We start from the raw sequence: 24,190 nt of genomic DNA, 5'->3' as shown, positions 1-24,190 counted from the left end.
GGCCTAACAGGTAGGGAAGCTAGACAGGGTCAGGGGCTCAAGGGAATGCTTTTTCAAGGCCCTTTTTGGGCACAATTAGTGTTATCCTCGCTGAGCCAAAAAGAACTGGTTCTCACCCCTCTAAGGTGATGTCTATAGCTAGGCCATCTACCGAGGAATCCGACCCTAAGCCGAAGAGAGCTAGGGTAGAGATCCATCCAATATTGAGTTTCTTGGATGAGGATAAGGTGGGCACCATACAGCTGCATGACGACGCTTTAGTGGTTACCCTTAGGATAGGAGGCTATGATGTGAAAAGGGTGTTGACAGATTAGGGCAGCATTATGAAGATCATGTACCCTAATCTGTACAATTGGCTAAAGTTGAGACCTGAGGATTTAACACATTATGATTCACCTTTGGTAGGCTTTGATGGGAAAATTGTCATTCCAAGGGGTCAGATCAGGTTACCAGTGCAAGCAAGGTCAGAAGTGGTAGAGGTTGACTTCATCGTGGTGGATGCTTACTCCATTTACATTGCCATTATGGCAAGGCCCTGGCTTCATGCCTTGGGAGCCGTTTCTTCCAACCTACATTTAAAGGTGAAGTATCCATCTGAAAACCAAATTAAAGAGCTAGTTGGGAGCCAGTTTGTGGCTAAGCAGTGCTTGGTGGCTGCAATTATGCATCAACTTGGAGTTAAGTCCTTGACTTCTACTGAGGGGAGTTTATAGCAATCAAGGATCTCGGTGTTATCTGTGGATGTTGAGTTAAAAAGGGTAAAGTGTAAGAAGCTAAAGGAGATCATTATAGATGGTGACCCAAAGAAATATTTTTAGGTTGGAGCTTAGCTGCCACCTCAGGAGAAGGAAGAGCTGATCATGTTTCTTAGGAGGAATATTGATGTGTTTGCATAGAATGCTTATGAAGCTCTGCAGGTTAATCCAGACTTCACTTACTGTCATCTAAACGTCAACTTGAATATCCTCCCTAGGAAGCAACCACCTCGGTGCTTGTCTAAAGAACACTCTGATGCTATAAAGGAGGATGTGAATAAGCTTAAGTCGGCTAGGACTATTAAGGAAGTGTTCTACCCTGACTAGCTAGCCAATACTATCGTTGTGAAGAAGAAGACTAGAAAGTGGCGGGTATGTGTGGACTTCATATATTTGAATAAGGCCTAGCCAAAAGATCCTTTCCCCATGCCTTGAATAGACCAGCTAGTGGACACAACTGTAGGCCATCTTCGGATGAGCTTTTGGGACGCTTTTTAAGAGTACCACCAGATACCTTTGGCTTTGGGCAATCAAGAGAAGACAGCTTTTGTAACTTCTATTGGGAATTACCACTACAAGTTTTTGCCCTTTGGCTTAAAGAATGCGGGATCTACATATCAAAGGATGATGAACAAGATGTTTGAGTCATAGTTAGGAAAAAACATTGAGATTTATGTTGATGATATGGTGGTCAAGAGTAAGTTGGAGTCTGAGCACGTTAACGACCTCAAGAATATCTTTGAGATATTGAGGAAACACAATCTACACCTTAATGCTTCTAAATGCTCTTTCGGTGTTGGTTCAAGAAAGTTTCTAGGGTACATGGTCACTCACCGTAGAATTGAAGTCAATCTTGACCAAATTAGAGCAATTAATAGTTTACGGCCACTTCGGAATCCCAAAGAAGTCCAAAAGTTGACAGGGATGACTGCTACTCTAAACCGATTCATTTCTCAATCAGCAAACAAGTGTAGACCTTTCTTCTAGTTATTGAACAAACGGAAAGGATTTGAATGGATGAAGGAGTGTGTCTTGCCCTTCAAGCACTAAATGAATACCTTTCTCGGCCACCCATTATGTCCAGGCCTGAGGTGGATGAGGTTTTGTTTGCTTACATCGTTGTGGGGTCCCTTGCGGTGAGCCTGGTACTGATACGGGTCAATAATGGTGTGCAAAGGCCAGTTTATTATGTGAGCAAGTCATTGCATGAGGCCGAGGTGCCCTACTTACCACTAGAAAAGGCCATTCTAGCAATGGTGCATGCTATGCGTAAGCTCCCCCACTATTTCCAATCCCACACAGTTTTTGTCCTAGCCCAACTTCCACTCGAAACTCTTCTTCGGAGTGCTAATTACACGGGGAGGATTCCAAGTAGGGTATGATCCTAGGGGCTTTTGATATCAAGTATATGCCCCGCACCTTTGTCATGGGTCAAGTTCTCACAGACTTTGTGGCCGAGTTCGCTGAATCCCGGTTGAAAAAGGAAGCTCGAAAGCATAACATGGATGAAAAATTAGTTGGCATGGTCTCCTTGCATGAACCTTTATCTTGGAGAGTATATATTGATAGTGCAGCGAACCAAAGAGGATCTAGAGTGGGGCAAGTCATAACTTCTCCTGAGAAGATTATTATTGAAAATCCTTTAGGTTGGGTTTCTCAGCCACAAATAATGAAGTTGAGTGTGAAGCCCTGTTGATAAGGATGACTATGGTTCAAAAAATGGGAGGAAGAACAATAAAGATGTTTTCAAATTCGAGGTTAGTGGTAGGCCAGGTAAAGGGAGAGTTGGAGGCTAAAAATCCAAGAAAGTAAGAATACTTGAATCAGGTTAGACACTTGCGATCAGGTTTTGAGTCTTTCACTTTATTACAGATTCTTAGAAGCAAAAATACATATGCTGACTCTCTTGCCACACTCGCCATCTCCTCGGCATGAGATTTACCTCGAGTTTTCCTTGTGGAAGACTTGTGTAAACCTATTGAAATGAGGAGGAGGATGGTCCATGTTCATCAAGTCTGAGTGGGACCTAGTTGGATGGATTCTATTGTACTATTCCTTAAAGAGGACATCCTGCCCAAGGGGAAGTTCAAGGCTGACCAGGTACAGAGAAAGGCTCCCTAGTTTTGGCTGTCCCAAGACCAAAAGTTGTACAAACGCTCCTTTTCTAGCCCGTATCTGCTGTGCATACACCCTGAGGCAATTGAACTACTACTAGAAGAATTACATGAAAGGATTTGTGGAAGCCATACAGGAGGCAGATCTCTATCTTATAAGGCCTTCACTTAGGGATATTGGTGGCCGAATATGCAAAGGGAAGCATAAGAGTACGTGAAGAAGTGCGACCAATGCCCAAGATTTGCTCCAAACATTCGCTCCAAACATTCACCAACCAAGAGGTGTCCTTAACCCTCTATCTAGCCCTTGGCCTTTTACTCAATGAGGCTTAGATGTTATAAGGCCCTTCCTTAAGGCAATAGGGAATAAGAGATGGTTGCTGGTCGGCATAGATTACTTCACCAAATGGGTTGATGCTAAACCCCTAGCAAATATTAAGGATGTGAATTTGTCTAGAAAAATATTATCACCCGGTTTTGAATCCCTCGTACACTCATCTCGGACAATGGTCTTCAGTTTGATGACAAAGCCTTTAGGAGGTAATGCTGTAACTTGGGCATAACAAATAGATATTCCACCCCGGCATATCCACAAGGGAAGCTGTCAATAAGGTCATAGTAAGTGGGCTCAAAAAGAGGCTAGATGACGTAAAGGAAAAATGGGTGGAAGAGTTGCCACACGTTCATTGGACATACTAGACTACACCTCATAGGTCGACTGAGGAGACGCCATTTTCAATGACTTATGGGGCCGAGGCTGTGATTCCTCTAAAGATAGTATTTCCAATGCTAAGGACAAGCTCTTTTGCTTCGAGCAGCAATGATGGGCTATTAGAAGAGAGTTTAGATTTAATTGAAGAGTGAAGGGAAAATGCTATGGCTCAGCTAGTGTACTATCAACAAAAGCTCAAGCAAGGGTACGACTCAAATGTAAGGTTAAGGCCACTAGTGCCTAGAAACTTGGTGTTAAGAAAGGTTTTGGGTACTGCCAAGAACTCAGCCTGAAGAAACTTAGGGCCCAATTGGGAAAGGCCATATTACATCACATCAATGGCTGGAATAGGTGCATACTATCTTGAAGACTTAGATGAAAAAGTTGTACCATGCCCCTGAAATGTAAACAACCTTTGAAGGTATTATTATTAACAAAAGATTTTTTTTTTACCATATTTGGGTTTATTATATTATGCGTCATGCATCCTACTATTTGTTTGATTATCAAACAGAAACTTTGGTCATGTCTGGCTCTTCGGACCACATACCTTGGGTAAATTGATATTTTTGGGTTAACTATCTAAGTATTAAACAAAACCTTAGCTATTCCTAGCTCCTCGGACCATATGCTTTAGGTAAATTAATACTTCCTAACATTCATCTAAGTGTTATACAAAACCTCAGTTATGACTGGTTCCTTGAACCACCTACTTTGGGTAAATTGATATTTTTAGGTTAACTATCTTAGTATTAAACAGAACCTTAGCTATGCCTGGCTCCTTGGACCACATGCTTTAGGTAAATTAATACTTCTTGACATCCATCTGAGTATTAAACAGAACATCAGTTATGTTTGGTTCCTCAGACCACATGCTTTTGGTAAATTAATACCTGCAACCATTTTTCTAAGTATCAATCAAAAACCTTGGTCATTACTGGCTCCTTGGACCACATACCTTGGGTAAATTGATATTTTTAAATCATTTTTCTAAGTGTTAAACAGAACCTTAGCTATGCATGGCTCCTCAGACCACATGTTTTGGGTAAATTAATACTACCTATAAATTATTTAAAGGTCTGATAGGATCAGCCATTTTGAATAATATAGATATTCATTGAAATGTTCAATTGCATGCCTATGAGCATCACTTAAAGCATTTGGGAGTATATTTTATGATCTATGTAAGAGTTGATTATTGTATCTAGCTCCTTAAACTTAGTAATGGAAGGAAAGTTAGATGGAGTCTGACATGAATTGGTACATTACCATTTATATACATGAATAGAGTTGTATTCACCTTTAGGTTAGTTAAGTGTTAGATAAGACACAAACTATGTTAAGATCAATACAAACATCACAAATACGAAAGAAAAACTTATAGTTATCATTGATTTGAGCCTTGGGAAGAGGCAAAGTTGATTACAAAAGATCAAACTAAATTCAAGTTCTGGGAATAACAATAAATAAATAAAACAACAACAACAACAACAACAACAACAAAACACAATTCATGGTTTCATCTTTATTACAAGTTTGTCTTTTGGATTCTTTGTGGGCTAGGGGGTTGTTGCTACCGAGGATGCCAAGCCCTTACCCTTGGTTTCTTCCTTGGCAAGACTGGGGAGAGTTGCCAAAACCAACTCTATGTTTTGAGAGACCACTCCTTCCTTGGAATCCTTGGGTGCGTCCGAGGGCTTGGTCCTCTCGGGGGCGACCTCCTTAGAAACTTCTTTCTTTTTATCAACTGGGTCAGCTTATTCTGCCACTTCCTGAGGACTGTTGGAGTGAAGAGGGTCCTTGGAAGAAGCCTCTTCAATAGGGCTTCCAACGTTGGGGGCTACATCATCTAGGGAGGCTGAGGAGCCTGGTGCCCAGATTGCAGGGGAGTAATACACATTCTCCACTCTCTTAAGTGCCAATAAGGCCTCAACCACTACCAGGTTAAGAGCCTCATTTCACACTTGGAGGTAGTATGCTCTACATACCCCCAAGACCTTGGCCTTGAAGGCCTCATTGGTCTTAGCTACCCCTACTTCGTAGCCTTCTATTCTGCCTGATCCTTGGCCTTCTTAGCATCCTTCGTCCCATCTAGCGTTTCCTTGGCACTTTAACTACCCGTTTTTTTCCTCTGCGAGCTTGGCATCAGACTCTTTAACCTTTTCTCGGCCACCTTGAAGGCCTCAATAGTAGCAACTCACCTACCCTCCTCAACCTTCATTTGTTGGTGGGAAGCATCCACAAACTCCTTGGCACTAAAAGCAGCTTGGACAGTTGACAAAGGAAACTTGGTAGTTAGTATTTAAGAAAATAAATAAATAAATAATATTAAAAAAAAAAAAAAAAACTTAGCTTAAAAGGATTATTATGTGTACGCACAAACCCATATTAGAGCAATTTTTTTTTTTTTATCATTTTAGTCATTTTTCACATGTTCTTTAATTCTGTTTGACTCTGTTTAGGTTAATTATTTATAGGTGAAAAGCACATTTTAGTCCTTACATTTTCAAGCGATTTCCATTTTACTCTCTACATTTTATTTTTACCGCTTTTAGTCCCTATCCTGAAAAATGCTTCCCGTTTCGGTCCCTGCTGTTACTCATTTAACAGAAATATCCTACATGGCAAACGGTCCAATTGTAAATGCTGACGTGCCTATTAAAATAATGTTAAAAAAAGCCATGTCATATAAAAATAATATTCAAAAATGCCACGTTAGCAATTTAATTTTTGAAAAAAGCCACATCAGATAAAAATAATATAAAAATTTCTAACCTAATTATTTTTTAAAAAAAGAAAAGAAATTAGTTAAATTAATTTTTTTCCCTTTTTTTTGGAAGAACATGAAGAACGTGTTCTTCATTTTTCTTCCCCAAATAAGCTTGCCCAGAAAATTAAAAATTAAAAATGTACTTTTCTTTTCTTACATTTTCTTAGCAACCAAAACCATAAAATCACTCAGATTTACAAAATAAAAAGATATGCCCATAAAAATTTACGAAACACAAAAATTCAACAAGATTTTCTTATGCTTTGAAACCAAACACAAAAAACACAAAACTCAAACCCAGATATTCGGCATCCATGCACAACCAAACCCAGCGAAGCTTGAATAAGATCTTAGAGAAAGCATACACCTGATTCCACTATGGATTCGAAATCTTCTCCAAATGAGTAGTCAATTTAGATTTAGACAACATACACCACAAACCCATAAATCAACATACACCACAAGCCCAGAAATCAAACCATACACTGCCGAGCAATTCATACCCAAACCCAATACCTAACTCACCAAACACCTAAACAAAAAATCACCAAACACCCAAACAAAACCCAAAGGCACGACCACTACCACCTCAAATAGAACCCAACCACCACCAAAAAGACCATCACGAAACCCAGCCACCAAACAAGCCTAGCAAGCACCAAATCTCACCACTAAACTGATCCAACAAGCATTGAAACCCACCACCAAATGGATCAAGCAAACACCGAAAAAAACCCACCACCAAATCCAGCCATCGATTCAACTCCACAACCGAAACCCACCACTAAAACGCCACCACTAAAACCCAGCAACCATCGATTCGATCCAACCAAAACTTAGTTAGATGAGAAGAGATAGATGAGCGAAACATGCTATGAATAGAGAAAGAGGAATGGGAAACGTAGAAGAGAGATATGGAGGGAGAGACGGAGAACTATGAATAGAGAAAGAGGAATGGGAAACGTGCTCTTGGCACGTTCTTCATGTTCTTCTAAAAAAAAGGAAAAAACAATTAATTTAACTAATTTCTTTTCTTTTTTTAAAAAATAATTAGGTTAGAAATTTTTATATTATTTTTATCTAATGTGGCTTTTTTCAAAAATTAAATTGCTGACGTGGCATTTTTTAATATTATTTTTATCTGACGTGGCTTTTTTAATATTATTTTAATAGACACGTCAACATTTATTATTGGACCGTTTGCCACGTATGATATTTCTGTTAAATGAGTAGCGGCAAGGACCAAAATAGGAACCGTTTTTCAAGATAGGGACTAAAAGCGGTAAAAATAAAATGTAGGGACTAAAATAGAAATCGCCTGAAAATGTAAGGGCTAAAATGTGCTTTTCGCCTTATTTATATTTAATTATTTTCCATGTTTGTTTGAGTTTTTTTGCCATGTTTGGTTTACTTGATATTTTTTCCTTGTGTGTTTTATTTAATTGTCAACTTTTCATGTTTAATTTATTTTGTTTGATTGTGTTTTATTTGTTTCCTTTTTATATTGTGATGTGATCTTTAACATGTTGTGTGTGTTATTTCATTTAAGTGCATGATGTATGTTTAGGTTAAGGATTAAAGCTCTTTTAATAACTTCTTTATTTAAATATGGCCTAGCAACGCATAATGGAGGCCAACCCAAAAGCCGGGCAATCTTGAGTGCCCAACACCTTCCCAAGTCATACTGAAACTCCGGACCCATAATCTGGTATGCAGACCTATATATGTAAGTGAATGGCCTAAAGGGCCTAATATGGTTCCTAGACCTAATTTAGGTGGCGACTCCATTTTTTACCCTTAGCCACGGTCCACTCCAAAGGTCGAGGAGTACTCCGTTGCACCCACAATATGTATGTGATATGCCATGATAGATGAATGTTAGGATGTATGCTAGATGCATGTTCAGGATAGACTTAGTGTGTGTGTGTGTGTAGGATTTCTATTAGGAGACTCTTTGATAGAATTAGGATGTGGAAGACAATGAGTGGAGACCGATCCATGAGTCAAGTGGTGTTAGGGTCCTAACACCTTTCCATCCCCATATCTAAACTCTAAATATGTACTCTAGTAAGATCAGTCCTTCCATGAAGAGCACTACATTTATAGTTCCTAGACCTAATCTAGGTGACAACTCCATTTTATTCACCCTTTGCCCGGTGCACTTGGTTAAGGCATACTCCCTCGTCACAAGTGCTTGTGCCGAAAGGGTTAGACATGTAAAATTGCTAATTTAATAACTCCTAAAATTTAGCTAAATTATTTAAAAAAAAAAAAAAAAAGCCCTCTCTCTCTCTCTCTCTCTCTCTCTCTCTCTCTCTCTCTCTCAAAGATAATCCCTTATTCATATCCCTAAAATTAGGGACTTACACAAATAAGTGTCCTTCTTCCTCTTGTTTAATCTTCAAATTATAAAAACATCTTTTTTTCTCTCTCAGAGGAAGGAGTAGCCATTTCCTACAAGGTAATTCATCTAGTACTATTTTTATTTTATTTTTATTGTTTTATTGCTCATATGATTTTGATTTATTTGTTATGGAAATTGTAAGAAAATAACTTGAAATAATAAACATTGTATAATAGTGATTTTAGGGTTATTAGAGCAACGGTAGTTTTTGTATATATGCTTTTATGAGGGGAAAAAGTAAGGAACTAAGGACCAAATGAGAACAAAGTTAGCCAATGAAAAATATTCAAGAGATGGCATTGTTTCTTACCCTATTTGTTTTGTTTTGTTTTGTTTTCCTTTCCTTTCTCCTTTTCAATTCTCCTTAAAAGTTATTATTTGTTGTATATGAGTGAGTTACAAGTGTGAATAGAATTTTTTTTTTTTCAATTTTTTGCATTCTTTTTGTAATTTTGCTAACTATAGAATTTCAAGTTAAAAAGTGTAATTATTTATTTTATTTTATTGCAATTGATTTGTCCATGATGAGGGGTTCTAGAATGGAAGACATGGAAATAGGAGAGATAAAGTAGGATGAAATTCCTGTGAAAAATAAGGCCATGAATCAATGTTTAGTATTTACAGGAAAACATGTAAACCCTAAAAAAAGAAAAAGAAAAAAAGATGCTCATCGCATGCACGAAGCGCGTATGATGAGAAAACTCTGTGTGTGTGTATTATGTATTAATATTATGCCCATTTTTGTAAGATTAAGAATTTCTTGAATTTTCCAGTTTGTGTATGAGACATTTGGTCTATTTACTTCACGTATGTCATGATTTGAGTTGTTATCTTGTGGGAAACATGACACAAATTTATTTAACTAATGGTTGTGCATGATCTTAGGTAAAAGGCTTGAATAATCTCTTTTGGTGTCTTAGAGCATTCACATCTGGTTTGTAAAAATATACATATTTTACCCTCTAAAATATTACTTTATCTATTTTACCAACTTATTTAACAATACATCCAACATCCCCATTTTTTTTTTACATACAACCCAATAAAATAATATAAACTACTTCTCTCTCTCTCTCTCTCTCTCTCTCTCTCTCCATAGTGGGAATAAAAAAAATATTATTTAATTTTTAGCAACTTGCTATAGTAAATTTATACCAACTTATTACAGCAAGTTGATATAATTTTTTACATATGGCAACTTGCACGTTTTCAAGAATTTAGGTTGTTAAATAGCTTTTTTTTGGGGGGGGGGGGGGGGGGGGATCTCTCTCTCTCTCTCTCTCTCTCTCTCTCTCTCTCTCTCTCTCCATAGTGGGAATAAAAAAATATATTATTTAATTTTTAGCAACTTGCTATAGTAAATTTATACCAACTTATTACAGCAAGTTGATATAATTTTTTACATATGGCAACTTGGATGTTGCACGTTTTCAAGAATTTAGGTTGTTAAATAGCTTTTTTTTTGGGGGGAGGGGGGTTTACACCTCCCAATTAGGGATGAAAATTTTGCCCTGCCTTGCCTTGACCCGCTGCTCCTCCCTGCTTCATCCCATGTGAGTTTTCCCCACCCTGCTTCGCTCGACATGAGTTTTTCTCACCCCATATAGATGGTGGGGTATGGATAGGGTAAGATTTTAGCTTCTGCCACGAGGTGAGGCAGGGATGAGTTTAGACATTTTATCCCCATCCCACCCCACCCTGCCCCATCCTCGCATTGCCCCACCCTTGGCCCCGTGTTCATAAGGCCTATAATTGTAAACTTTTCATACCCTAAATCCCTATTATTTAAACAAACAAATCAATACTAGCTTATTTAAATACATGAATATTAAGATTTTTTTGTTATAGTGATATTTTCTTATTAAAAACTTGGATAATATTATTCAATTCTTGTTAAAAATTAGTTTGATTTGATAATTTGAAGTATATTTATATTAATGAAACATGTTTTATTAAAAAATTTGTAATAATTGTGGGGCAAATTAACATGAAGTAGGATTTTATAGGACGGGACGTGTCCCTACAAGACCCCAATGGGCAGGGATGGGTTAAGACAAAACCATGTGGAGTGGAGGTGAAAATCCCATTTTTCGACCATGCCCCTCCCTATTGCCATCCCTACGGACCCCTACCCCTAATATTTATGCTCTTATAACTTTATTAGCCTCATCACACATGCTTTGTAAGAGTGATTAGACTTTTTTTTTTGGTCTAGTGTCATAATTTTCCCTTTTTAAAAGATTTTTTTTTTTTTTTTGGTATAAGTTTGTTTTGAAGACATGGATTAGTAGGAGAGTGTTCTATTTTGTAGGTATTTTAAGTGGAGAGTTGGAGATATATTTTTACTGAGCTATCTTAAGTTCTTTCCTTATTGAATGTAAGGTTTATGGGTATTTATGAAATACATAAAAGTCCGGTTCAAAAAGGAGAATTCTCTTATAGATAGTATAGATATATTTCTTTATTTTTATAAGATTGATTTATATAATTTCAAATAATAATAAAATAGACTAGGTAGTTATTTTTTTTAATGGCATCCTTAATTCTATATATAATTTTACACTTTTGCATGAAACACATTTAATACTAGACTAGAAATTATACACCAATTTTCCAATGACTTCTCAACTAAAACTAAAGTGGAATTAATGGGTTCTAGTTAGCTCAACTGGTAAAACCTTTGATGGTTGAATAAGATATTTGAGTTTCAATTTTCGCCTACACTAAAAACCGATTAGTGTCTTAGTCTGGTGATAAAGCTATCATCAGGAGTGGATGATAGGATATGGAAAAAATTGCAAGGATGGAAGGGGAAGATGTTATCTAAGGCTGGTAAGGAAATTCTTATTAAAGCAGTGACTCAGTTTATTCCTACTTACACCATGAGTGTTTTCCAACTCCCTTTGAAACTTTGTGATGAACTGGATGCAATGTGTGCTAAATTTTGGTGGGGACAGGTGGAGAATGAAAGGAAAATTCATTGGCAAAGATGGGAAAAATTGACACTATCTAAAAAGGAGGGAGGAATGGGTTTTAGGGATTTAAGGGCTTTTAATCTAGCTATGTTAGCTAAACAAGGGTGGAGGTTGATGCATGATAGTAATTCTTTACTATATCAATACCTCAAAGCTAGATATTTCCCAAGAACTCACCTTTTTGATGCCAAGGAGTCCTCAAATTGTTCATTTGTTTGGAAGAGTATTATGGCTGCTCTTCCTATATTGAAGTCTGGGTGTTGTTGGAGAGTTGGGAATGGCCATTCAATTCGGATTCTAGGTGATAAATGGATATCGAATTATCCAACTAATGCGCCTTTGCATCAAGTTAAGGATGAAGTTCGAGAGGTGACTGTTGTTGAATTAATTGACCAAGAATTACATGCATGGAGGGCTGATTTTATTATGGAGATGTTTGAGAAAGAAGATGCCGAAACTATATGTAGAATACAACTCAGTCGAAGAAATGTGGAGGACTTTATGATCTTGATGCACCAAAAGAAAGGGTTGTTTACTGTGAAATCTGCATACAAGGTAGCTAGGGAAGTATTGAAAGGTGGAAGGGTAGCCGAGAGTTCAAGGGGCTGTATTGGGAAGGGAATTTGGTTTGCACTTTGGAAGCTTCAAATACCTAATAAAATTAAGGTATTTGGGTGGAGAGCTTGCAATGAAATCTTGCCAACAAAGTTGAACCTGTATAAGAGAAGAGTCACTGATAATGCGTTGTGTCCAATTTGCTTAAGGTTTCCAGAATCAATGGTCCATGCTCTTTGGGAATGTGATGCGGCTAGAGATGTGTGGTGAGGAAGCTTAAAAATTCTACAAAAGGGAGGGTCGGGTATGGTTGACATGGTTCAATTAATGGAGTATTTGTTGGATCGTGGTTGAGTCTCAGGATATGGAGGTAGTGCTTGTCCAAGCATGGCTGATTTGGAATTAAAGGAATCGGGTTGTGCATGGAGGCAAGTTCCATGACCCAGGATGGTTGAACAATCGGGCAAGGGAGCTTCTTGAGGAATTTCAGATTGCTTCAGCTCTGATGGGACCTGCATATGGAAGGCAGTTTACTCGGGATACCTGGCAGCCCCCTCCACCTTCGATTTTCAAGCTTAACTTTGATGTAGCCTTGTTTTCGACCCTCAACTGTTCTGGCTTTGGAGCAGTCATCTAGAATAAGAAAGGTGAGGTTATGGCAGCCATGGCTGCTAAGGGACTTGAGTTATTTTGTAGTGAGGAAGCTGAGTCACTTGCATGTAGAAAAGCTATTGAATTTGTTGTTGATGCAGGCTTCTTTGAATTAGTCATTGAAGGAGATAATAGTTCTGTTATGAAAGCTATTTCAGCTATGCAGGTTGATCATTCTATGCTTGGGAATGTAATTGGGGATATTCATCATTTGATTGAGAATTTACAATGGGTAAGGACTGAATGTATTAAAAGAAGGGGCAATAGGGTTGCTCATGAGTTAGCTCAATTTGCTAAGAATATTAGTCATGATTTGTTTTGGATGGAAGATGTTCCTCCAATAGGTAGGGAAGCCTTATACCAAGATTCTAATTTCTCTGTTTAATTAAATGAAATGCTTTTGTTTCCAAAAAAAAAAAAAAAAAAAACTCTCTCTAAAAAAAAAAAAAAACAAATCATTTTGTTTTCTCAAAAAAAAAAAAAAAAAAAAAAAGAGGAATCCTAGACGGAAAGTAGATAGTTTCCATGAACAACAAACTCCTTGTTTTAACAAAAAAAAAAAGAGTGTTTTAAAAAAAAAAAGAAAAAAAGATAGTTTCCATGAACAACAAATCCGTGCTACCATTAACCTATACTTCCATTTTCACATACGTTTCTACTTTCCTTTTAAAGATTTAATAAATTAATAATGAGTTGGGTACTCCTAGCCTCCTAGTGGTACTGGATCACAGCTAAAAGCAATTTTAAAAACAGGAAAAAAAAAAAAAAAAAAAGACTTGTGGACTAAATCAACGGTCCAGATCACTTCTAAAACCTTAGAATTTGCAAAACAAAATTCTAGATCTTTCCAATCCTTATTAACACCTCCACTCACTCATACGTGAAAAGTCAATTTCTCAGAAATCATAGTACACCTCAAAAATCAATCTCCACCGTCCATTTCTCTCAGTTAAAAATCAGATCCAAAACTCATTCATACCTCTCTTTCTCTCTGTCTCTCTCGCCGTCTCGCTTTGCTTCTGTGGCTCTCTCTCATCCTTTTCTTGCAATTCAAGATCGGTTGGTTCCGTTTTCTGATCTCAGATTTGGGTTTGGAATTCTGATATAAAATCTGGGTTTTGATTGTTTTATTGAGTTTTTGTAGATAAGAAGAGAAAATGTTTGGGAGAGCACCGAAGAAAAGTGACAACACGAAGTATTATGAGATTCTGGGAGTGTCAAAGAACGCTTCACAGGATGATCTAAAGAAAGCTTATAGAAAAGCCGCCATCAAAAACCATCCTGACAAAGGTGGTGACCCAGAAAAGGTGTGTTTTTTTTTTTTTTTTTTTCAAATTTAATTTTTTTGTTGTTGATTTTTGATGGATTAGCTCGTTGAATTGTTTACTTAGTCGTTTTGGGCAATTGGGTTTTTCTTGATTGTGTTTTGGTTTGGTTTTGTTGGGTCAACTTGTACAGATCTGTTCTCATAGTAGGTTTTTGTTTGACATTTAATGTGAATTTTAGTTCTTGTTGTGTTGGGTGTTTGTGTTAGGTACTTCCTTGTACTGATATTAAGGTCAATAAACTCGTTTGGGAGTCTATGGATATGTGGGGATTGAATTGTTAATTGTGTATTGTTTGTGTGTTGAGGAAGTTATGGGCAATTATGGTTTGTGAATATAGGTATTTCTGTGCGTGTGTCTGGTGCCTTTGCTTTGAATTGAGGACATGGGCATTAAAGAAGTTATTGAGTAATGTAAAAAAAAAAAAAAGTGAACTTTCAATTTTGTTCTTTTGGTTTTTCGCAAATTAAGTTTGTGAAATTCGTTCTTAATTGACAATGATTATTGAAAGAACTTGTGCAATGGTGCATTTGCATCTGTTTTGGAACTTTTGGATGGAAATTTCTTTCTTTTGGGTGAAACTAGCTGCATTTCATTTAGTGCAGTATATTGGGTTCCTCAATTAAATTTTAACACATGGCTACATTTCGCATCTGTTCTTGGCTAAAAATTCTTTATGGTTTCCGGTAGTGCATTTTCTAAGAGCCAAATAATTTTGCAACCCTAATTTTGGCTATACTGTCTCCCTGTTGTTTGTTGTGTTACACTTTATTATCATATATAGTTTGGTTTTGCTTTTTGTTAATTATTTAGATGAGGTAGTTTCTGTACTGAATCTTGACAAATTTGGGTTTTCAGTTTAAAGAGTTGGCCCAAGCTTATGAGGTTCTCAGTGACCCTGAGAAACGTGAGATCTATGATCAGTATGGTGAGGATGCTCTCAAGGAAGGAATGGGTGGTGGAGGTGGTGGACATGACCCATTTGACATATTCCAGTCGTTCTTTGGTGGAAGCCCATTTGGTGGTATGAATCTTTAGCCATGAAGTATTTGCGAATTGTTTATGAAACAAATATGGATATTTGTGCTTAGTTTTCTCGTGACCAGGTGGTGGAAGCAGCAGAGGCCGAAGGCAAAGGAGGGGAGAGGATGTGATCCATCCTCTCAAGGTTTCTCTGGAAGACCTCTACAATGGGACATCTAAGAAGCTATCCCTCTCTCGTAATGTGATCTGCTCCAAGTGCAAGGGGTCAGTACCATATTTTATTTGTTTTTGTCATGTTAGTTATTTGCTCTTCATGCTTCTTATATGAGGATTTTTGTACGACGTTTTGCAGTAAAGGCTCTAAATCAGGTGCTTCAATGAAATGCTCTGGTTGTCAAGGGTCTGGAATCAAAATTTCAATTAGACACCTTGGCCCCTCCATGATCCAGCAAATGCAGCATGCTTGCAATGAGTGCAAGGGTACTGGGGAGACTATAAATGACAAGGACCGCTGCCCACAGTGTAAGGGAGAGAAGGTTGTTCAGGAGAAGAAAGTTTTGGAAGTAATTGTAGAGAAGGGTATGCAAAATGGACAGAGGATTACATTCCCTGGAGAAGCTGATGAAGCGGTGAGGCTGCTGTGTCTATTCTTCCTTTTTTAAATATTAATGTTGTCTTTGCTTATGAGCACTGGCCCAAATGGCTCCTCCTCTTATAAGTGCAAGGTGGAGGGTTAAGGACCGTGGGGTCATAGGTTCGGGTGTGTGTGTAACTTACTAATTAAAAAAAAATGTTGTCTTTGGGATCCAAATCTGGTTAGAGATAGGCAAAGCAATTCTATTTATTTTTTTATATTTTTATATTTTCCCATATCTATGTAACTCTGCTATCTGGTTATTAATCTGTGCATTTGGGTTGTCTTTCTGTGCAGCCTGACACTGCCACAGGGGACATAGTTTTTGTTCTACAACAGAAAGAGCACCCTAAATTTAAGCGAAAGGGTGAAGATTTATTTGTCGAACACACGTTGTCCCTTACCGAGGCACTCTGTGGCTTCCAATTTATATTGACACATTTGGATGGCAGGCCGCTCCTCATTAAATCTGAACCAGGAGAAGTTGTTAAGCCTGGTAAGTTACGTTATCACTGTGTATCATTCTTACTTGTTAAGTCACCTTTCATGGTCGAGTTTGCATAGGATTGAAAGTGAAATGCTTGTTATGGTTAGCGGCCAATCTTGTGTGCTATTACTGAGGTTTTATGATGTAATTCTATGAGAGTTCATCTATTACTTTTTACTTCAGAATGACTTTGACAAACTTAGTAGCATTTGGGTCTATTGTTTTTTACATAAATTTTGTGTAGACTTAACTTTGAAATTCAGTATTGTTGTCCTGCTAAGGGTTAGCTCAAGTCAATAAAGACTTACTAGTTTGTTAGACGTTAGATGATATTTTTTGATATTATTTCATAAGAAGTTAATTAATTTCTAATGACACTTCAGGGCTTTAGAATTCCAAACTTACTTTGAGCGCTGGCTCTAATACCATGTCATCCTCTGATTCCTAAACACAAGAATGGGTGAAGGGTGAGGTCATCCATCCAGGGTGGGAGGCTTGGGATTAGCTGTAGACCTAGACATCCTAGTTTCAAATCAACCACTAGGCGTTTCCTTGAAATACTTGATTCACGGTTTTGGCGGGTGAGGTCATGTATCCAGGGTTTTTTCCCTAAGGGTGGGTGTAAAGGGCCCTGCTTGATGAGGTTCCACGTCATAGAAAAAGGGTGAGATCGTGGGTGTGTAGCTTACCAATAAAAAAAAAATATTTCCAGTGCACCAATATTTCACAAAGTTGACCCCCACCCTTTCATCAAAATCATAATGTTACATCTTTACTTAGTAAAATCAAAGGTGGATACAGATGATGTCAAATATTTGTCTGGAAAAAGTTTGTGAGGGCATTACTTGCTTACTTATGGTCTATATGTTAAATGGCACCTCTTCCCTATGTAATATCAAGGTGGAGGAGAGTAAGGTGATAGGTAAGACTCATTTTTGCGATGTAACTACCCACAAAAAGTATCACGTGCTTACTTTGATGAGCTGTAAACACTAACCTGTAACCTTGGTTGAATCTGCCTATTGAGCCATATTTAACTGGAATCATTGTATATGAATCAGTGTTGGTAAAAGCGTGCTTAAGCTTAAAGCCCAATGCCCCAAGGCTCTAGCACTTTTTGTCTTAACAGCTAGGGTCATTCAAAGAAGCGCTTCAGGCGCACTTTTTGTGCTTTTTCAAAAAGCTTAAAGCATGCTTTTTGGCACTTTTATATCTTTAAAAAAAAAAAAAACCAAAACTGAATTAAAACTATAGGATCTTGGCATTATTGATATAAGCCATCGATTTGGCATATTTTTAGTAACTTATCCAAAAAAAATGTTTTGAGTGTAATTTGTCCTGAAACCCACAACCTCCCAGTTCTTTATTTTTAATTTTTAATTTATCTTTATTTTTTCTCCTTGAAACAATAACCTGCCCAGCTTCTTCTTATTCTATTTTTTTCCCATTTGGATATTTGCTTGGTACCAATTATCACATTGTTATGTCCTTGTATTCTTAGCTCTCATTCATGAAAAAAAAAAGTATGATAGAATATATTTGTGGTAATTGTTTAGTTACTTTAGTGGTTGATGTTGAACATAGCAGACCAATTCTTATAGACTTATAGTCATTAAGTGATTAAATTATTAACTAATATTACTAATTAGTCACAGGGAATTATGGATATTGGAGATTTAAGAAAGGATATTACATGGAAGTACTCATATGTAGCTGATCCAAAAACATAAAATGACTTGACTTGCAATTTTTGTGTTAAAATTGCAAAAGTAGGGCTTATCTAAATGTTATATGAATTATATAAAATTTTTTATTTCAATTTATATGACAACTTGATCATTTGATTGTTGCATTTCTCATTAATAACTATTTAAATTATTATTATTATTTTTAAAAATGGAGGCCTTTGTGCTTAAGTGCACCTCTCGCTTTTACCAACACTGATATGAATACTGAATAATTGAATATAACTTTGGTCTTTTCAAAATTCTTGGCTCGTCATAATCTCTATCCCCATATTTCTGTTTTTGTATTGATTTTTTGGAAAGGGTGGGTGTTTTGTTTTTTGTTTTTTGGGGGGGGGGGCGGGGGGTGTGTGTTGTTAATCTTTGGTCTTTGCTACCATTATCTGTGGTACTCTATTGGCACTTCCTTCCCCCTACGAACCCTTAATGATTTATAGGAGTCAGCTAAAATGCACTCCCATGTGCCCGATCACTTGGGTACATGTGTAAGTTCCTGTTGATAATAAGTAATGGTAATCCTTATAAATTTTGTTCATTGTACTGAATTACTGATCTCTCTGCTTCTTGACACAGACCAATACAAGGCAATAAATGATGAGGGAATGCCGGTGTACCAGAGGGCGTTCATGAAGGGTAAATTGTACATTCACTTCACAGTTGAATTTCCAGACGCCCTTAACCCAGATCAGTGCAAGTCACTGGAGGCTGTACTGCCTCCGAGGACGTCAGTGCAGCTGACAGACATGGAGCTGGATGAATGTGAGGAGACTACACTGCACGACGTGAACATAGAGGATGAAATGCGTCGCAAGCAAGCACAGGCCCAAGAAGCATACGAGGAGGATGATGATATGCCTGGTGGTGCTCAGAGGGTCCAATGTGCTCAACAATGATGAACTAATGAGCTGATCAACAACAAATAGGGAGAGATGGAGTCCATGATTTGGGGAAGCCGGATTACTTTGAGAAAATAAATCTCAACATTATTGTCTTGCTATAGGGAGTGTGTTAGATTTTGGTTTGGGTCTTGATTTTTTCCTTTGTTTTCAAACTTATACTGTGTGGAAGATTTAGTATTTAAATTCAAGTATACTTTTGAGAACTATGCCTGTTTCTTGGGATGTATATCTATATTTGGATGGGGTTATCGTTCCATCTAGATGTGTTTCAGATAGGCCATAAGATATTTGACCGCTTATTGCTTCTAGTTTTGCAGTTCTTTTAAGCCAGCTAGATGGAGGAGCCAAGTGCAAGGAGTGAGAACTCTGATTGCATTGAGATTTGTTCTATAGAGATGCAGCGATGATAGATGATCTAACATGATCCGAGTTTCTTATTCTTGTCAATCCGTGGAAGATAACAATCAATTGAAACAGAAAAGATTACTGGTTTTTTAGATTGATGGACAACAATTTGACAACAAAATAGAACATGTCTGTTGTACGTACGCAGTTATATTGCATTGCAAAATCTTTTGGTTGCCTTATCGTCTTGGCTTTGAAATTTGATCCTTAGGATTCAGTGCTATGCAGCTTGCTCCTTAGATAAATGGGAAAATATTATCTATAACACCATGTAGCATTTATCCCATGCATAAACATTTTAATAAGGAAAATTTTATTTTCAAATCGGTTTGGCCTTATTATAATTATTGCAGATAGTTTTGTGATAGATTTCAATTTTTTGAGACCTCAAATGGGTGTTTTTACTTGAATTAAGATCTACTACAGTGTAGGCAACTCTAAATTGCAAATTATGCTTCTAAAGTTTAGAGGTGTTTAGATTTTATACGTGTTTAGATTTTATACCAGGAAGTTTTAGAATTTGGAATTTACCTCTTGAAATTTGGAGGTATATAGATTTTACACCTTGATACTTTAAAGTTTGGATTTTACTCCTGTTAAGGACATATGGCTTTATTTAATTGACAACTCATAACATATCAACATTATTATGAATTTTGGGAAAATCTACTTTAAAGCTCAAAAGAGCCTATATTTACACAAAATAATGCCAAAGCCCATAGTCCAAAACCTACGGTGATATTATCTCATTAAAGCTCATGGTTTAAGCTCATGACACATCATTTCATTTTTGGCTCATGATCCAAGCTCATGAGTTTCATCGGGAGAATTTTGGGAGTCGTGATTTGAAGGGCTAAGAAGTATGTTCAGTAAAACTCCAGCGGTTCAAAGTTGATAAAGGAAATATGTTGCTTGACGTGTCTTCTCCAATTCCCTGAATTCTAATGAGTTAGTGTGCAATAGGTGGCATTTGGTAAGCCTCTCATATCACATAACACTTAAAATGATAAAATTCTCCATGCTCTTTACATAAAATATTAATGTTTATCATGTAATATAGGTTTAAAAATGTAATTATATTATTTCATTTAAATTAATTCCAAGCACATGACTAAATCTATATTAATATTTCATATCTAGCATTAAATGTTCTTCTTGTTCTCTAAGATTTGGTCAAAATACAAAGAGACCATAATTACATTTCTAAAACTTCATCAAATATCAATTAACTAGTCTATTACTTACCAAAATTATATTGTAATAAAACTATGGACTAAACATATAATTTTCCACAAGAGGCAACTTGGCCAAAAAATACCAGTAATAGTTCTTGCAGAAATTGCCTTAACTTTAGCGAAATCTGCAACAACTTTAGCAGAAGTAGTGACAGCTCCAGCAAAAGCTGCAATAGCAACTGCAATAGCTCCAGCAGCAGCTTAGGCAATTGACACATGTTCAAAAGTGACATCATTAACCCATTAATGCCCAATCCCAGTAGCTTGCTACCATACCCAAAGAAGCAAGGGTCCTATAAAAGAAATCATACTATTTAAACTAAGATCCTTAGAGCATTCGCATCAGCCCAGTTAAAGATGTCTAAAATAGATATACAGTGTAAATTTTATACATTTTGAGCAAAAAAACACCCACATTAGTGGGTGAAAAAATGGACAAAATCATGTATATATTTCCACAAGCTACAGTACCCGTGTAAATATACACGGGTACTGTAGCTTGTGTACTTATTATTTTAATAATTTTCATTCGCCCCAAATTTTCTCTCTCTTCTTCGATGCACAACTACCTCAGAAACATATTTTCTTTTTCTCAGATGCACACAAACACAAACACATCCACACACAAACACATCCACAAAAACAGACCCACGCACAAACAAACCTACACAGACAAACCAACGGAGAGATAGATCGGTGCTTGTGGTGCTTGGTTCGTGGATCGGCTGGTGAAGACACGATCTGGGTCGCCGGAGCTTGGTTTATGGATCGGCGGGTGAGACACGATCTGGGTCGCCGTGAAGCTCAGTTTGTGTGTCGTCAGAGCTCGGTTCGTGGGTCGCCGTGAAGCTCGGTTCGTGGGTCGCTGTGAAGGCTCGGTTCGTGGGTCGCCGTGAACTTCGGTTCGTGGGTCGCCGTGAACCAATAAGTCACTAGGTTTTCTTCGTGGGTCTCTGGGTTTTTGTTTTTGAGAGATAGTGAGAGAGAGAGAGAGAGAGAGAGAGAGAGAGAGAGCTGTTCAGCAAAAATGAAAAGAGAGAGAGAGAGATACGCGCGTATATTAAGAGGGAGTTGAGGGAAGTAATAAAAAAATGAGAGGAATGAATATTTTATTGAAATAACTTGTAAAATAAATGAGCTGATGCAGGTGTTTTGTAAAAGTGGTAGTGTAAAATAGAAAAAGTAGGTTTTTAGTGTAAAAATGGATGTGTAAAATACAAATACTGATGCGAATGCTCTTAGAGGCTATTTGATCATTGAGTTTAAACATTGAACACTGATGTTCAAAAATAAAAACACACGTTTGGCAACATATCTGTGTTCACTTTGTTTTGAAAAATGTTGTTGAAAATATGGTTTTTTAATGATGCTTTTTGAAATTACCTAGAACCTATTTTTAAACAAAAACAATGTTTCTAGTGGCAGTATCGTAAATACATTCAAATCTAGTGGGTCCCACCTGATGTGACATATCTGTGTTAAGTTCTCTTCCTCTGATCAGACCCTTTACCTTCATGTTCAACACGTCGAATCCTATGTGCATTAACATCGATCAGAACTCTCACCTGCCAGCTTTAGAGCTTCAACTCACCCTTTAGCACCTTTTACGGAGTCATCTCACCCGATTAGAACTCTCACCCACTAGCTTCAAAGGTTTAACTCATCCATCAGCACCTCTCATCGACCCATCTCACCCAGCACCATAACTCACACCGACTGCGCCACTACTCTCCTCACCGACCCATCTCATAACACTAAATGAAACTCTCTCCCTTAGAACTGATTAGAACACCAAAGTCATCTTAACCCCATCTGCGCCATTACTCTCCTTATTGACCTATCAGCGGCTTCTTCTAGACACTCTTTCCCTCAAACGCATCACCAATAGAAGTCAAACTCATTTAACTCCTTGCTTAGAAATCAGATTCTTTGCCCAACTGCCCCTCACCCTCATAAAGATCCCAACCCTCACTGAAACGGATTTCATTCCACCCACAGCCACACATTCGCCTAAGGCTTTAGTTAGGTAAGATTTTTAAATTTCCCCAAATGTTGTGGCAGCTTTCTTTCACATCTAAATCTACCTCATCTCAAATCACATTAACCCACATTATTGCTTATTTAGTCTCACTTCTTCATACAGATGGAATCAAACATTGCATCCTCATCCTCCTCCACTTAGTAGTGCTATACAGAACATCATTACCCTTGAGTGCTTCCTCCCCTGACCGCGTTCCTTTACTAGTAGGTTTGTATCTATGTAATGAAACTATGATTTTACCGTGTTCCTTTCAGTTCCTTATATATGTGATTTTAATTTGTTGTCATTTTTTTCCTTGTTTTGTTATAATTTCATACCTAGTTCATCATTTTGTACCTAGTTCTGATATATATATATATATATATATAACTTGTCTCAATTTTGTGGCCTCTATGTTGTTTTGTTTAAATCCTTGTGCTCTGTATGTGTAACTGTAAACCTGTTGAGTAATCAGCAATATATGCTTTGGATATTCTTTCATGATGCTATTTTTGGTACATGATGTCCACTTCAATTTGTTCAGTTTATTATTATGGATTTCTTTGCTTGCTATACAACAATTATAACAGATCAATGAAGATTATATACTTGCTATACTTGTTTTTCATTTTCTTGGGCTGTTATTGTTGCCTTTAACTCTTGACGATCAACCTCTGCCTTTAACTCCGTTATGGCGTTTTCATCTTTTTGTCCTTATAATTTTATGAAGCACATGAAGATTGTCGAACTTGGATTCAATCTTATATGCGTGCTGCTTGGTAGTTTAGTGAGTAGGAAGTTTATTTTTTTTTATTCGTATCACAAAATTTCAAATGAGGAGTATATGTGAGTATAACAAAATTTATTTAGTTGGCAAATGCCACAAATGATGCTGAGGATGGAAAGTTGTGGCTTTCCCCAGTGGAGAAGCATTTCATAGATGTATTGGTAGATGAGGAACTTAGAGGGAATATGCCTAAAGGCCAGTTCAAGACAGGACTTTGGACATCCATTATGCGTGAGTTTAACTTACGTGCAAATAAAAATTACAACAAAGAACAACTTAGGCAAAAATATCAAAGATTGAAAGGTCAACACTGGGTCTTCTCCCAGTTTCTTAGATGTATGGGAATGGGGTGGGACCCCATTGCAAAAACGGTTATAGGAAGTGATGATGCATGGGCTAGTGCAATTGCGGTAAGTGCTAAACATAATCCAAACAAAATTAATTACCATAATCATTTGTATTGGTTTTATATAAATAAGTCGTTTAACCCCATATATACGATTGTTAATAGGCCAACCATTGATGCAAGGAGTTCTGCAAAAAGGGACTGCAACCCTACGAGTTGTTGGGCAGGCTTTTCATTGCGAACACAGCTACAGGTTTCCTACAAATATGATTTGCCCAACTAGCTCCAAACAGTTCCGAAGAGCGAGAGCTGGATGCAACCTTCCTATCATTGAGGGTACATGTCAATATCGACGCCGATAGTGTGGACGATGTGGACGAGTTGCCC

General features: G+C 37.3%; 1 protein-coding gene across 1 annotated transcript; it reads left to right on the top strand.

Annotated features, from left to right (window-relative positions):
• Window positions 1–13,861: 13,861 nt before the first annotated feature.
• LOC112017922 (dnaJ protein homolog) lies at window positions 13,862–19,216 on the top strand. Its single transcript, XM_024050376.2, has 7 exons — window positions 13,862–13,995; window positions 14,081–14,243; window positions 15,120–15,285; window positions 15,368–15,509; window positions 15,598–15,874; window positions 16,177–16,375; window positions 18,685–19,216. Exons 2-7 carry the CDS (start codon window positions 14,094–14,096, stop codon window positions 19,002–19,004), a joined length of 1,254 nt encoding a protein of 417 aa, XP_023906144.1. The 5' UTR covers window positions 13,862–13,995; window positions 14,081–14,093; the 3' UTR covers window positions 19,005–19,216.
• The last annotated feature ends 4,974 nt before the right edge of the window (window positions 19,217–24,190 follow it).

The sequence above is a fragment of the Quercus suber genome, unplaced genomic scaffold (genome assembly GCF_002906115.3).
Source record: "Quercus suber isolate HL8 unplaced genomic scaffold, Cork oak 2.0 scaffold_82, whole genome shotgun sequence".
In the NCBI taxonomy this organism is placed as follows: domain Eukaryota; kingdom Viridiplantae; phylum Streptophyta; class Magnoliopsida; order Fagales; family Fagaceae; genus Quercus; species Quercus suber.
This window is presented reverse-complemented; position numbering and strand designations above follow the sequence as displayed.